Below are 12553 nucleotides of genomic sequence, written 5' to 3' on the forward strand. Positions count from 1 at the left end.
GCTGTGACAAACCCCCCCCCCTCTCTCTCTCTCTCTCTCACACACACACATCCGCCGCAAACATGGCAGACGAGTTGTTGGATGTTGTTGACATCGAGGGAGATGAATGTGATGAAAGAGTCGGGTAGGAGATTATTCTTTCATTTCTTTTACTGTCTATGGGAATAGTATGCACTTCCGCTTTGATACATTTGAGTTCGTGGAGCAGAAGTGAGACAGAAGCAACAGAACAACGACTGACATGATTAATATGAACTTCTCTAGTTATATGAACACAGTTACACTATTTTAACAACAGCTTGGAAACGAGTTTGATATAACTGTGGAGCTTCAGTTACTTGCTGCCAAGATAGTACACACTATCGAATAGTTAGTTATTGAATCATTAGCGCGATGTATTTAGCAGTAACTGTAACAGCACATCACTCACATCAGTGTTCTTTACAGCCCCTCTTTACAGAAATGTTCAGTTCAGTACAAAATAAAAACTGCTGAAGATTATTAAAGAAAATAATGTAAACTAACCGTATATGTGCAACGTTATATTCCTTTTTTTTAACACTATTGTGTTGACGATGTAAATCCAGTAATTTTCGCGTGGATACTGGAAACGGTTTGTTTTCATTGAGTAAATAATGCATACCTGCTTGCAGCTAACTCTAAATCAAAGCCCTGTTTAGTACATGTTGTTAGTTAATATTACTCATTGCTAGGGCTGGGCGATATATCTAACGATATGATCATGCGCATCTAGTCAGTAAATCTGGTTCCGTGATTAGCGCTAAATCGCCATCACCTGCTTTCAAATGGAGCGGCATTTAATAGACAGAGCCGTAGATCACTGACAAGCTACGCAATATTGCGTTGATTATCCCAGATGAATCGCCTTCGATAATCAACGCGATATTGCGTACCTTGTCAGTGAACTACGGCTCTGTCTATTAAAAAATACAGTATATACAGTATATACAGTATATATAAATGTACCCTACTTAAATGTACAGTTACACTTGTAACAAGGACGCTGTAAAATAAAGCGAAAAATCACTACAGGAATTACAAATATACATATGTTACATTATCAGAAGTGCATCCCAGAACAGCAGTCCCACATGTAGAATAACACACGTTTTGTAAAGAATCCAACAAAAATATGTGCTTTTAAACCCTCTGTAATCAAGTACTCCATAGTTGTCTGTTGTAAATTAATTGCTGTAAACACTTTTATATATAATTAATGTCTGTATTTTTTGTCTGCTCTCTTAAAAGACTTGAACAGTGCAGAGATTCTCCAGGATCAGTATTTACAGTCTGCCTGGAAGAAAAACAGCAGTATACTGGTAAAGTAAAATGGATTTTAAGGCTTAGCTCACCCTAAAATGATAACTGTCACTATATGTACAGATTAGGGGTGTCCCCGACTAAAGATCTTAATAGTCAAATCGAAATGTTTGAATCTTGCCGATATTCGACTGATGGTTGAATCATGTGTTTTGGGGGCGGGGCAAAATACACTAACAAGAGTCAAGTCAGACATTCGACGGTCGTAATTACATTAACACACAGGGAAAATGTGTAACGGACGCTTCGCAGATACAAACGGGGTAAATAATGTTTTATGTTTTGATTAAAAGATAGTTAACATTAGACGTCAGCAGAAGCCTAAGAATTCCAACATTTTTTTTTACAATAGTGCTCTCATTATAATGTTGAATAACTATATGACAGTAGTTATTAATGTTTTCCATCTCTGTTTTGAGCTGTGCGGTGAAGATGACCAGTAGAATATGAGCAGCAGGTTTTGAAGCAGCAGGATTTAAAGGGGTCATATGATGCTGCTAAAAAGAACATTATGTTGTGTATTTTGTAATGAAATGTGTGTTTATGCGGTTTAAGGGTTCAAAAAACACATCATTTTCCACATAATGTACATTATTGTTTTCTTTCTCTATGCCCCACCTTTCTGAAACGCGTAAATTTTTACAAGGCTCATCGGACTGAAAAGCGAGGTGTGTTGTGATTGGCTAAATGCAGCATGTGACGCAAATGTTACACCCCTTACCACAGCGGTTCTCAATCCCAGTTTCCGCGCCCCCCTGCTCTGCATATTGCGATTGATATGATCCCCACACCGTGTTCACATGCTCCCTGCCCTGAGCAGGGGAAATCCTTTGAAGTTTACTTCACTTCCGAACATTCATTCATGCCATGGATTTGTGCTGCTGCCTGCAGCGTCTGCACACACGGACAAGTGTGACATCATATAACTCTGTAAATAAATACAATTTAAATTCACGTCTCGCACACTTTAATGCCCTTAAACATATACACTCGTTTCGAACTGGAATCATGGCAGAATATCCGGTCATGTCCACTTCGCAGGGCACTTACGGTCGAATAGAACAAATGTTGTACGTGATAAGAGGACTGGGATTGGGAAACGCTGCCTTACTGTGATGCCGTGTCCCAGCGAGACAAGACAAAAACAATAAAACCCATTACAAACGAGGCATTTGTTGCATCCAGTGGGGACGTAATTTCTGATTATAATGACTTATAAACAATAAAACCCATTACAAACGAGGCATTTGTTGCATCCAGTGGGGACGTAATTTCTGATTATAATGACTTAACAAACGCTACTCTACACTGCTCAAAACTCACGTTTGAATCATCAGTGACAAATTCTTTAAATATGAAAACGTACTTTGTACTTACAGGCTGTGAGTCAGAAACACCAGACTGTCTTTGCAAAGTTGTAACTGCTCCACTTTATAGAAACAGACACCGGCATTGTAGGCTACTCTCTCAGGAAACAGTCCTCGTCCTCCGTAAAATGCGCTGCACACATCTGAATATTTGGGTTGAATAAAACAGTGTTGTAAATACAACTTAACCACTGATTTCTAGTCATGTCCTCTTATGGAAGGCAAAACTAAGTAGCTTCGCTTTCACAACGAAACACACACCGCCTTCACAACATGGTGCTGGCGGCAACAACACTACAGCGAGAATAAAAGTTATGCCTTCTTTCTTTGCGTGAACATTAGGGCGGCGTTATGCAAATCTTCCCACATCGTGACGTAGACATGTGGGGGTGTGTTAAAACAGGCCGTTTCAGGGGGCGTGGACAAGTCTTAACTTTTATAAAGAATATCTATTTGGATTTGAGACTTTAGTCTTTGCAACTTTACAGATCTTCTTTATGCACCAAGAGCTTGTAACATTCCAAAGAGAAAGGAAAAATTGAAATCGCATCATATGACCCCTTTAACTCATCATTTATCTAATTTATTATCATATAGAATACAATTCGTTATTTATTCAGCATAACGTTAATATTAGGACTTACAGGCTTACTGAACAAAATGCCCCGAATGCATTAACGTGTCTGCACAGCTCTGAATGAACTCCTTTTGTGGACGTGTTCTTCATGCAACAACGTGCAGAAACACAGCAACTAAACTCTAAAAATTCACACCGTTTTATTATAATAGTGTTCTCATTATATTTGTTATGTATATGACTATTCCCATCATAGTTATTAATATTCTGCATTGTTGCTTGTCCTGCTGGCGCTGTGCGCTGAAGACATAATCACCATAGTACTACAATGAAGTGCTTTACTGCAGCGCAACTCAACCAAAGGCATCTTATACAAGAGAAATAATATATACACAATTTATATTAATTGTTCAGCCCTACACAATATATATAAAAACTGGCTGAAACGTTTTGAAATCACTTGTACCCTACCTGATCAAAAAAAATTCAGTCTTTCACTTTCACTCAAGTTGAGTCTTGTTAAAGTTTTAAATCTCTGCGCCAAGATGCTCCTCTGTCCGTCAAGGATTATGGAAAGTGAAACTCTAATCTATAGGGGTGGTTGGATTTATTTTCACGCACGTTTAAATGTTTATTTGAACTGAAGCTTCTTTCTTTTCAGATTCTTATTTACAGCATTATTTCAATAGGCTGTGTATTAACTTATTGGGAGAAAACCAGTAGTTCTATGTGAATTCAGACATTTGAGCAGCCACATATAGCCAAAATGGCATGATCATAATTTCTTTTGAGATTTTAACTGTGGGATTGTTAGTATGTTAGGTTTTTTCCTATGAAGCATCGAATCTTCAACTATTCGGGGTCACCCCTAGTAAAGATACTCTGAAAATGGAACTGATGTGTTGTTGTTATTGTGTGTGTTCAGCCGTGGACGCTGGACAGCTCCATCAGCGATGAGAACAGAGAGGCCATTGAGAGCATGCTGCTGGAGGAACAGTATCCTTCACTCTTCTCACGTTACACTGATTCATTCTCATTTTGTTCATGTTTGGTTTTCACCATCCCATAATGCACAATGGATGTGATCATTCATTAAAAGCATTGTTTTTCTTAAAAGAAAAGGTATTATTTTGCCAGTAAAAAAGCACCAAAGGTGGCATGGACCAATGAGAAGACTAAAGTAAAAAAGTGAGCTGCCTTCTTTTATTCCTTTATGTTCATGAATATGTAAACACATACACAACCGTTCAAAAGTTTGGTGTATGTAAGATTTTTTTCAATACTGTCAATCCAGCAAGAACACACAAAAAATTATAAAAAATGATAGTAAAGACTTCAACATTGTTACAGATGTTTTCACATGAATAAATTACAAATTAATATACATTAAAATAGAAAAATATTATTTTAAATTTGCTATAAGTATAGTAATTCATTCAGAATATCTTTGTAGGGCATTGGTGAAGAGTTCTGGAGCTCAGACTCGTTGGGTTGAAGAGGAGAAAGATCTCTTTGAGAAAGGACTGGTATGTCTTCTGAACACAGAAAACAGTGCTCTCTCTCACTCTCTCTCTCATATAAGAGACTAAATTGTATTTTTATTTATTTATTTATTTGAATGGTTTCTAGGCTCAGTTTGGCCGTAGGTGGACAAAGATCGCCAAACTAATCGGCACTAGGACAGTTCTGCAGGTGAAGAGCTATGCTAAGCAGTACTTCAAAAATAAGGTATGACTTTAGCCCATTTCTTAGATGTACTTATGAAATAAGGTATGTTTTTGGTTCAGATGTTTGTAGTGCTTAAATTAATTCATTCATATATAAGGTAATATTTTTAAATATAAAAATATTTATTGTGTTATGTTTATTTTTTTTTTCTATAAATAATATATCTTCTTTAGATCTTAAAAATATATTGCCACCTCTTCATTTGTTCATGATTTTGGGGGTCACTAATGAACAGTTGACCACCTGAACTAATTTAGCATGTTATGATATTTTTGATCGTAATGATAATATATATTTTAAGATACTTATTGTGGGTCTACTATTATTGCCTTCCTGTCACATGACAATAAAATGACTTCCTTCATGTTGGTTGTACCATTGTGACTGAATTTGACGAAAACTATCAATTCTTGTTTTAGTGATAAATACTAAGTTACATTGTAAAAAAAAAGTAATAATACTAATATTATAAAAATTGAAATTTTATTATTGTATGGTGTTGGGTTGGTTTTTTTTTTTTTTTTTTTTTATGTTTTTTTTTGATGTATTTTTTTTTTTTCACCAAATTTGCATTTATTTCATGAAAATACAGAACAAAAACAATAATATTGTGAAATATTATTACAATTTAAACTGTTTCCTATTTCAATATTTTTCTAAATGTCTATGATGACAATTTTTAAAGAATTTTTAGCATCATTCCAGTCTTCACTGTCATATGATTCTTCAGAAATCGTTCTAATATGCTGATTTTCTGCTCCAAAAAACAAAAACAAACAAACAAACAAAAAACTGATTATCAAAGTTAAAAACAGTTGTGCTGCTTAATATTTTTTGACAACTACTTTAAAAAAAAAAAAACAAACAAACAATTTAATAACATATTTTATTACTGTTTAATTGTTTTTCATGTTTTTCAATATGTATGTTAATTAATATCAATATGAATATTAATTCAGAAATTGTAAATTGTATGTGCAAAATGTGTTCTTAATATTTTTTGAACATTGTATTAAAATAATCAGTAAGCATCCCTTTATCAGTGGTACTAGTAGTCATTTTTTTCCCGTGTCTGAACTTTAGTCTAAAACAGACACACCAGCCAAAGTGCCCTCGTCTAATGTGACTTCAGACACCATGTCGGTCCCCTCGATCCAGCCTCATGTCTCAGCCCTGACCAATGCTGTGCGCATCGAGCAACTTTCTGATGATGAAGATGTTGACATCACCGATGACTGCAGTGACGATGGGCTTCAGTGTGAAAACCAGCCAGAGCCCCCAGGCTCCCCAGAGTGCAACCACAAAGAAGAACTCAGTCCAATGCCACATCCGTTAGACGTACTTTTAAACCCTGTGTCTGAATCAGGAAGCACAGCTGAAGATGGAGCCACTGAGCCAGTTACAAATGGAAACGCTGGCATTATTACTCATATTGAGATTGATTCTGAACCTGAAGAGGAAAGTGGGACGCGCTTCTCTAAATCAGGCAGCCCAGGCAAACACAGCCTGTCTGAGGAGGAGAGCACTGAAAGAGAAGGTACATCACTAGCACTTCATTTAATCTCTGTAACTGTAACAGACCATTAGCATTAGCAGAATTATGGGTAATGTATTCTTGTACTCCAGATAAGACTGAATCAGGTGGAAGTCCTGAGGAGGAGGTGGAGGAAGACCAGGAGGAGCTCAGAGCTCCTGATCAGGAGGTTGTACTGGACCTAAACACCATCACAGAGGAGGAGAAGCAAGCCTTCCCAGAATTCTTTGAGGGGCGTCCATCAAAAACCCCAGAGAGATATCTAAAAATCCGCAATTACATCCTGGACCAGTGGTGAGACGTCATTCTGTGCACTTCTGAGGAACATTTCCAAGTTCTTACATACATAGACTGTCATAGTACACATACTACATATACTGAAAATAGTGTTTTTTTATTTATTTATTTTTTATAAAAGTAAAACAAAGTATGTTTTAAATAATATGTTTGAATTTATACTTGTTTTATTTAAATAAAAAAAAAAAAAATTATATTTTTCTATATTAAATAAAAAAAAAATATATATATATATATATATACAATTTTTTTTTTTATTTTATATATCAGAACAGTTGTGCTTGCTGCTTAAAATATTTATGGAAACTGATTAAAAAAATAATAATTAGGATCCTTTGATGAATATTATTTTTTTGACAATTTAAAATACTTACTGTAATTTTTCATCAATTTAGAGCATCCTTGCTGAATGAAAGTATTAATTTCTTTCAAAAGAAAAATCTTACTGACCATAAACTTTTGAACAGTAGTGTATACTTATTAAAAACTTGATCTTTTCTTGAAAATGAACTTCTCTGGTGTCTGTTCAGGGGGAGAAGTAGACCCAAATACCTGAACAAGACTTCGGTGCGTCCAGGCTTGAAGAATTGTGGGGATGTCAACTGCATCGGTCGGATACACACCTACCTGGAGCTCATTGGAGCTATTAACTTCAACTGCGGTAATGCTTGTTGCTCAGTCATTTGTATTTTGTGAATGTATAGTTCATCAGTAGAACATTCTCCCTCTCAATTGACTTTCTTTCTTTCTCTTTTTCTGTGGATATGGGGATATATATAAGTGTACGGGTGTTTTTTATCTCTCTGGTATAGGGGAAAACAGAGAGAGTGTGGGGGTGTAATCTTGCCCAGAGACTGCAGTCTATGGTGAGAAAGAGTTACAGCTCACTGTTACTGTTCTCATCATCATTATCTGTGGACAACTCTTTTCATTTATCTGCTCATTTAATGATTCTTCTAATGTATTTGGTGGTGTGTGTGTGTGTTTGCAGCGCACAAGGAAGCGGCGCATTCGGGACATGTGGGGGAATTGGTGTGATGTTAAAGATCTAGAGGGTCAGACGTATGAGGTATTGAATCCAAATCTGCAGTTCTTCTTAGAACTGAAACCACTCCAGGAAAGATTGTTTTTATGACCTGATACAATTAGAATCTATTTTAAAGATTTTTTAAAATGCTATAATAATATATGTATTTTTAATGCTTTTTCTTTTTAAGAAAATACTTTTTGTTTGTACTTTCTCATTATTGGTCTCTGATTTGTGTGGTTTTTTTGTCATCCAGCATCTGAGCGCAGAGGAGCTGGCTATCAGAAGAGAGGAGATGAAGAAGAAAGGACCAAAACCATCTAAACTACCCAAACAGAGAGGGTAACCACACACTCACTAATAAAACTGAAACCTTTAACATCTAGATCTTAATGTCATTAATAGCTAATCGTTTGTTTAATGATCTGGTTTATGGGCTTTTGATTGACACATCTTGAATTAATTCGATGTTTTTTTTATATGTGGATATCTTTTTTATCTATTCGTTTTTTTTATGTGCAAAGCTTTTGGAGAGGGTACTGTGGTGTTCTTATGATTTTTTAATGATTGTTTTTTGTAAGTATTTTACTGCATAAATTAATTCTAAAAAAAAAAAAAAAAAAGATTAATCATGCCCCTTCATCCTTAAGACTGGAATACAGATTTGAAAACAGTAGGCATCATACACACTTGTTGACTTTGTAAGTGGCTGCAGATAAAAACTGTGCATTATCAGCTGGCTGGCTATGACTAAAGGCAACTAGTGTTGACTTCTCTAGATTGAAAATCAGTGCAAAAATCAGGGCAAAAGTCATGTAGTGTGTTCCAGCCGTCATGTAAATTCCAGAATTAGGAATTTTCCTATCATTGAAACAATTCAAGCATGAAGTGACACCTAAAGGTTTGTGTTTGCCAGTTCTGCTGCAGTTCCTCTTCATAATTCATGTGTTCATCAGGGTTATTATAGTTAACTAAAACTAAAAACATAAAAAAAAATATTTATTTGAAATAAAATAAACATTTACTGCAACAAAATAAATGAAAAAAAAAGAAACTTATTTCAGGTAGTTGACCGTTTATTTTATTTAAACTCATTTTATGTCAATTTCTCATTTCCATTTAGTTTAATTTGTTGTAGAGATGGGATGTTTGACACTGAGGCTCTGAAGCCTGTTTTACTCTATTGAATCAGACTGGTTCGAAAGACTGTGTCGATGACGTTTGAGGCTACAGACGTCACAATAAAACACCTGAAGCGAGGTGACTGATTCGAATCTTTGGGCGCGTTGTAAGGAGACGTGAAATGCTTGGTGCTCCCTCCCTGCTTCATAGTAACATAGTTACACTTTCATGTGTGGACAATGATTCTCAGAATGAAGGCACAGCTGCTATTGCTGAGTACTGCTTTTGTGTAGAAACTGGAATCAAGATGTGTGAATCATTTGAAAGTGGCTGCTATAACTGCAGCCGACCACTAGATGTCACTGGTAGTGTCTGTCTTTGAGGCTTTGAAGCTTTGACTCTTTTTTTTTTTGGCACAATCAGGAAAAGCCTCACAAGGCTTCATCTGCGTATCTCTTATTTGATGTACTAAAAAACGAAAACTGAAAAAAAAAAAATAATAATTTTTACAGGACACATCCTGGCCATGATTTCTGTATTGCCTAAAATATCCAGGTTTTGTCTGTTTGCACTGCGCTGACATCCACGAGAGCTATAGAGAGCAGACGGCACCTTGTGCTTTCGTATCGCTCTCGTGGTACTTTGATGTCATACAACAATTGTTCTACACAGCACCACTTCAAGCCAAACACACACACCAAATATGTACGCATCACTTTGACCTTCTCTGTAGAACTCACCTTCTAACGCACCACGATTGGTCGATCCTGCATAATGCCTGCATGTTATTGGTAAAACTACTTTTTGATCATTAGATCAAGTGTGAAAACAGGAAAACAAAATGAAAACCTGGATATTTTTGGCAATATAGAATTCCATATAAATAGCATGTATGGGCCACCCTAGTGATAACACTGCAGTTTATTTTGTTGTATAAAAATGAATTTCATCAGACTTATTTTGTCTGTTGTGTCTCGTCTCAGGAACCATACAAAGTGATAGTTTGTGCTGAGGCTCTTGTTGTCATGGATATAGTAAGTATGACAAAGTGTTGGTTTCCAGACTTGCATTTTCATTCATTCCTCAGTATTATGTTGTACTAATAATTGAATCATTTCCCAGCATGCTCATGTATCCATGGGAGAGGTGATTGGCCTTTTAGGAGGAGCATATGAAGAGGAAGAGAAGGTGTTAAAGGTCAGTTAATTAAGTTTTTTTTGTTCAATCAGTTTAGGAACACTGTGACAATAAATGCCTGTTGATTTGTTTGTAATTTTGCTAATGTTGTGTAATGCAGATCTGTGCAGCAGAGCCATGTAACAGCTTGAGCACAGGTCTGCAGTGTGAGATGGACCCTGTCTCTCAGACTCAGGCCTCGGAGCTGCTCGGGGTCAAAGGTCACAGTGTGGTGGGATGGTACCACTCTCATCCAGCCTTCGACCCCAACCCCTCCCTCAGAGACATTGACACTCAGGCCAAATACCAGGTTACACATCACTGTATTTTGTTGTAGTTGGACTAGGATGGTGTCCTTGCTTATGTGTCACATCCTCTCTTTCTGTTTTTGTGGCAGAGTTATTTCTCTCGAGGAGGTGCTCCGTTCATCGGGATGATTGTCAGCCCGTATAACTCAAGTAACCCATCTCCCCTGTCTCAGACCACCTGTCTGCTGGTCCAGGAGGAGACCGGACCCTCTGGACCTCAGAGTATGTCACAGCAGCACCTAGTGTAAATAATAGAATAGGCCCAGCAACAGCTACAGCTGAATTTGAATCAATTTGAGGTTTGTGTTTCAGGGTTTCCATACCGGTTTAACATCCAGTACTCATCTGAGCTTCCTGATTGGTCAGAAGTGATGAGAAGAGCAGAATGGGTGGTGTTCAAGTACAGGCTGTCTCATGGGTGAGCTGTGTGTTTCTGACTGTAAGAGGGAAGCAAGAATACATGAAAATATTACCAAGTTACAAAACACTGCACATTATAATAATCATAAACAGTACTTACTATTCAGAATATTTGAATGTAGAGTATTTCTAACATTGTTTATTAGTATTTGTATTAGTAGCATTTTACATTATTTCCAGCATTAAGACATAACTTTATTCTGCGAGGATACATTAATTTGATCAAAAGTGACAGTAAAGACATTTATAATGTAATAAATGATTTCTATTGCTGTTCTTTTCAACTTTTTATTAATCAAATAATCCTAAAAAAGTATGACAGTTGAAAATATGACAGTTGAATATTTTGTATTACGAATGTTTTATTGATTGAAAGTAGTTATGAATCATCATCTTGATCAGCATATTAGAATGATTTCTGAAGGATCATGTAACACTGAAGACCGGAGTATTGATGCTGATAATTCAGTTTTACTATCACAGGAAGAATAGGTTGCATTTGAAAATATACCTAATATGAATATTAGGAATGATGTGCCATTTTCTATATTGGGCTGACAAATGGTAATAATATTTGTTTTTATATTTTTTTATGTTTTTACAGGTGTGTAGGATTTTACGGGGTCTTTCTTGTATGGTGTGCCTGGAAAAGGTAGTATGTCTCATCTAGACTTCACATCACACCCACAGACCGCCCTGATATTGCACATGAAAATTGCAAAAGATTTCAGACAAGCTGGCTAAACTGATTGCATGACTACCTAGAAACAAGGTTTTCACACACTACTGTCAAAAGCACTTCTGAGTACACTAGAGGATGGCATGGCCTACATGAACTGAGCAAATCTTTGAAAGATATTAGTGTTTTCTTTGAGGTAATTGGTAGGATGCAGGATATCCACAAAAACTAATTCTAATGGTTCACAGTGAATTTATTTGCATTTAGTCGAATGAGTTCTGCTAAATAATGATTATTCTTTTCATTATAATTAACTGTTATTTGTTTTGTCTGTCTGTAGATGCTTACATCAATCCGGAAGACTTTGGAGCAGGTCTCAGAGATTGATATAGAGACTTTCCTGGTACAGATAGAAACCTTGTTTAATACACATTTTGTCCCTGAGACCGGCTCTTCCTCCTTTCATCTTCATGAAACAGCAACACATCCTCAGTTACTGTCATTCATCTCCTCTGAGCCAATCAACAGCAGCCATGCCACGGATGAGACGTGTGTTACTGAGTCTGACAGCCCAGATGAATTGTACACTACAAGACCTGTCAACCACGTTAAAAGCTGTAATGAAGAAGAGGATGCACCTGTTACACAGTCTATCAGCCCTGTGTAAATACTGCTACTGCAGAGGACACATGTATCATTCACACATTGTACAAAATTATGTGTAACATTGCATTCATGTAGATTTTTATTATATACGTTTTATAATATAGTTTTCATAAAAGTTGAGTTTAACCACAAAGCTCTATTTAAAGTGAAGGTTTAAACGTAATACTTTTTTTTTTTTTGTAGTTTGATGTAATATTTTGAGTGAAGGTTTAATGAATTGTTGTTTTTTTGTAGTGTGTTTCCTTTTTACTGTTGAATTTCGATCATGTTAGCATTGAATAATATCAATTGCATATAAACACATATACAAT

At 36.2% G+C, this 12553-nt stretch overlaps 1 protein-coding gene across 1 annotated transcript; it reads left to right on the forward strand.

Annotated features, from left to right (window-relative positions):
• On the forward strand, positions 1-12445 carry mysm1 (Myb-like, SWIRM and MPN domains 1). Its single transcript, XM_042747473.1, is given in 21 exon segments — positions 1-125; positions 1269-1340; positions 4211-4281; positions 4408-4473; positions 4739-4811; positions 4915-5013; positions 6097-6550; positions 6640-6841; positions 7375-7510; positions 7657-7710; positions 7836-7913; positions 8128-8213; positions 9064-9131; positions 9809-9813; positions 9881-10027; positions 10116-10190; positions 10291-10479; positions 10567-10699; positions 10790-10902; positions 11502-11549; positions 11917-12445. Coding segments are annotated over 21 exon segments (2559 nt in total). The 5' UTR covers positions 1-62; the 3' UTR covers positions 12244-12445.
• The last annotated feature ends 108 nt before the right edge of the window (positions 12446-12553 follow it).

The sequence above is a fragment of the Cyprinus carpio genome, chromosome B20 (assembly GCF_018340385.1).
Source record: "Cyprinus carpio isolate SPL01 chromosome B20, ASM1834038v1, whole genome shotgun sequence".
Taxonomy (NCBI): domain Eukaryota; kingdom Metazoa; phylum Chordata; class Actinopteri; order Cypriniformes; family Cyprinidae; genus Cyprinus; species Cyprinus carpio.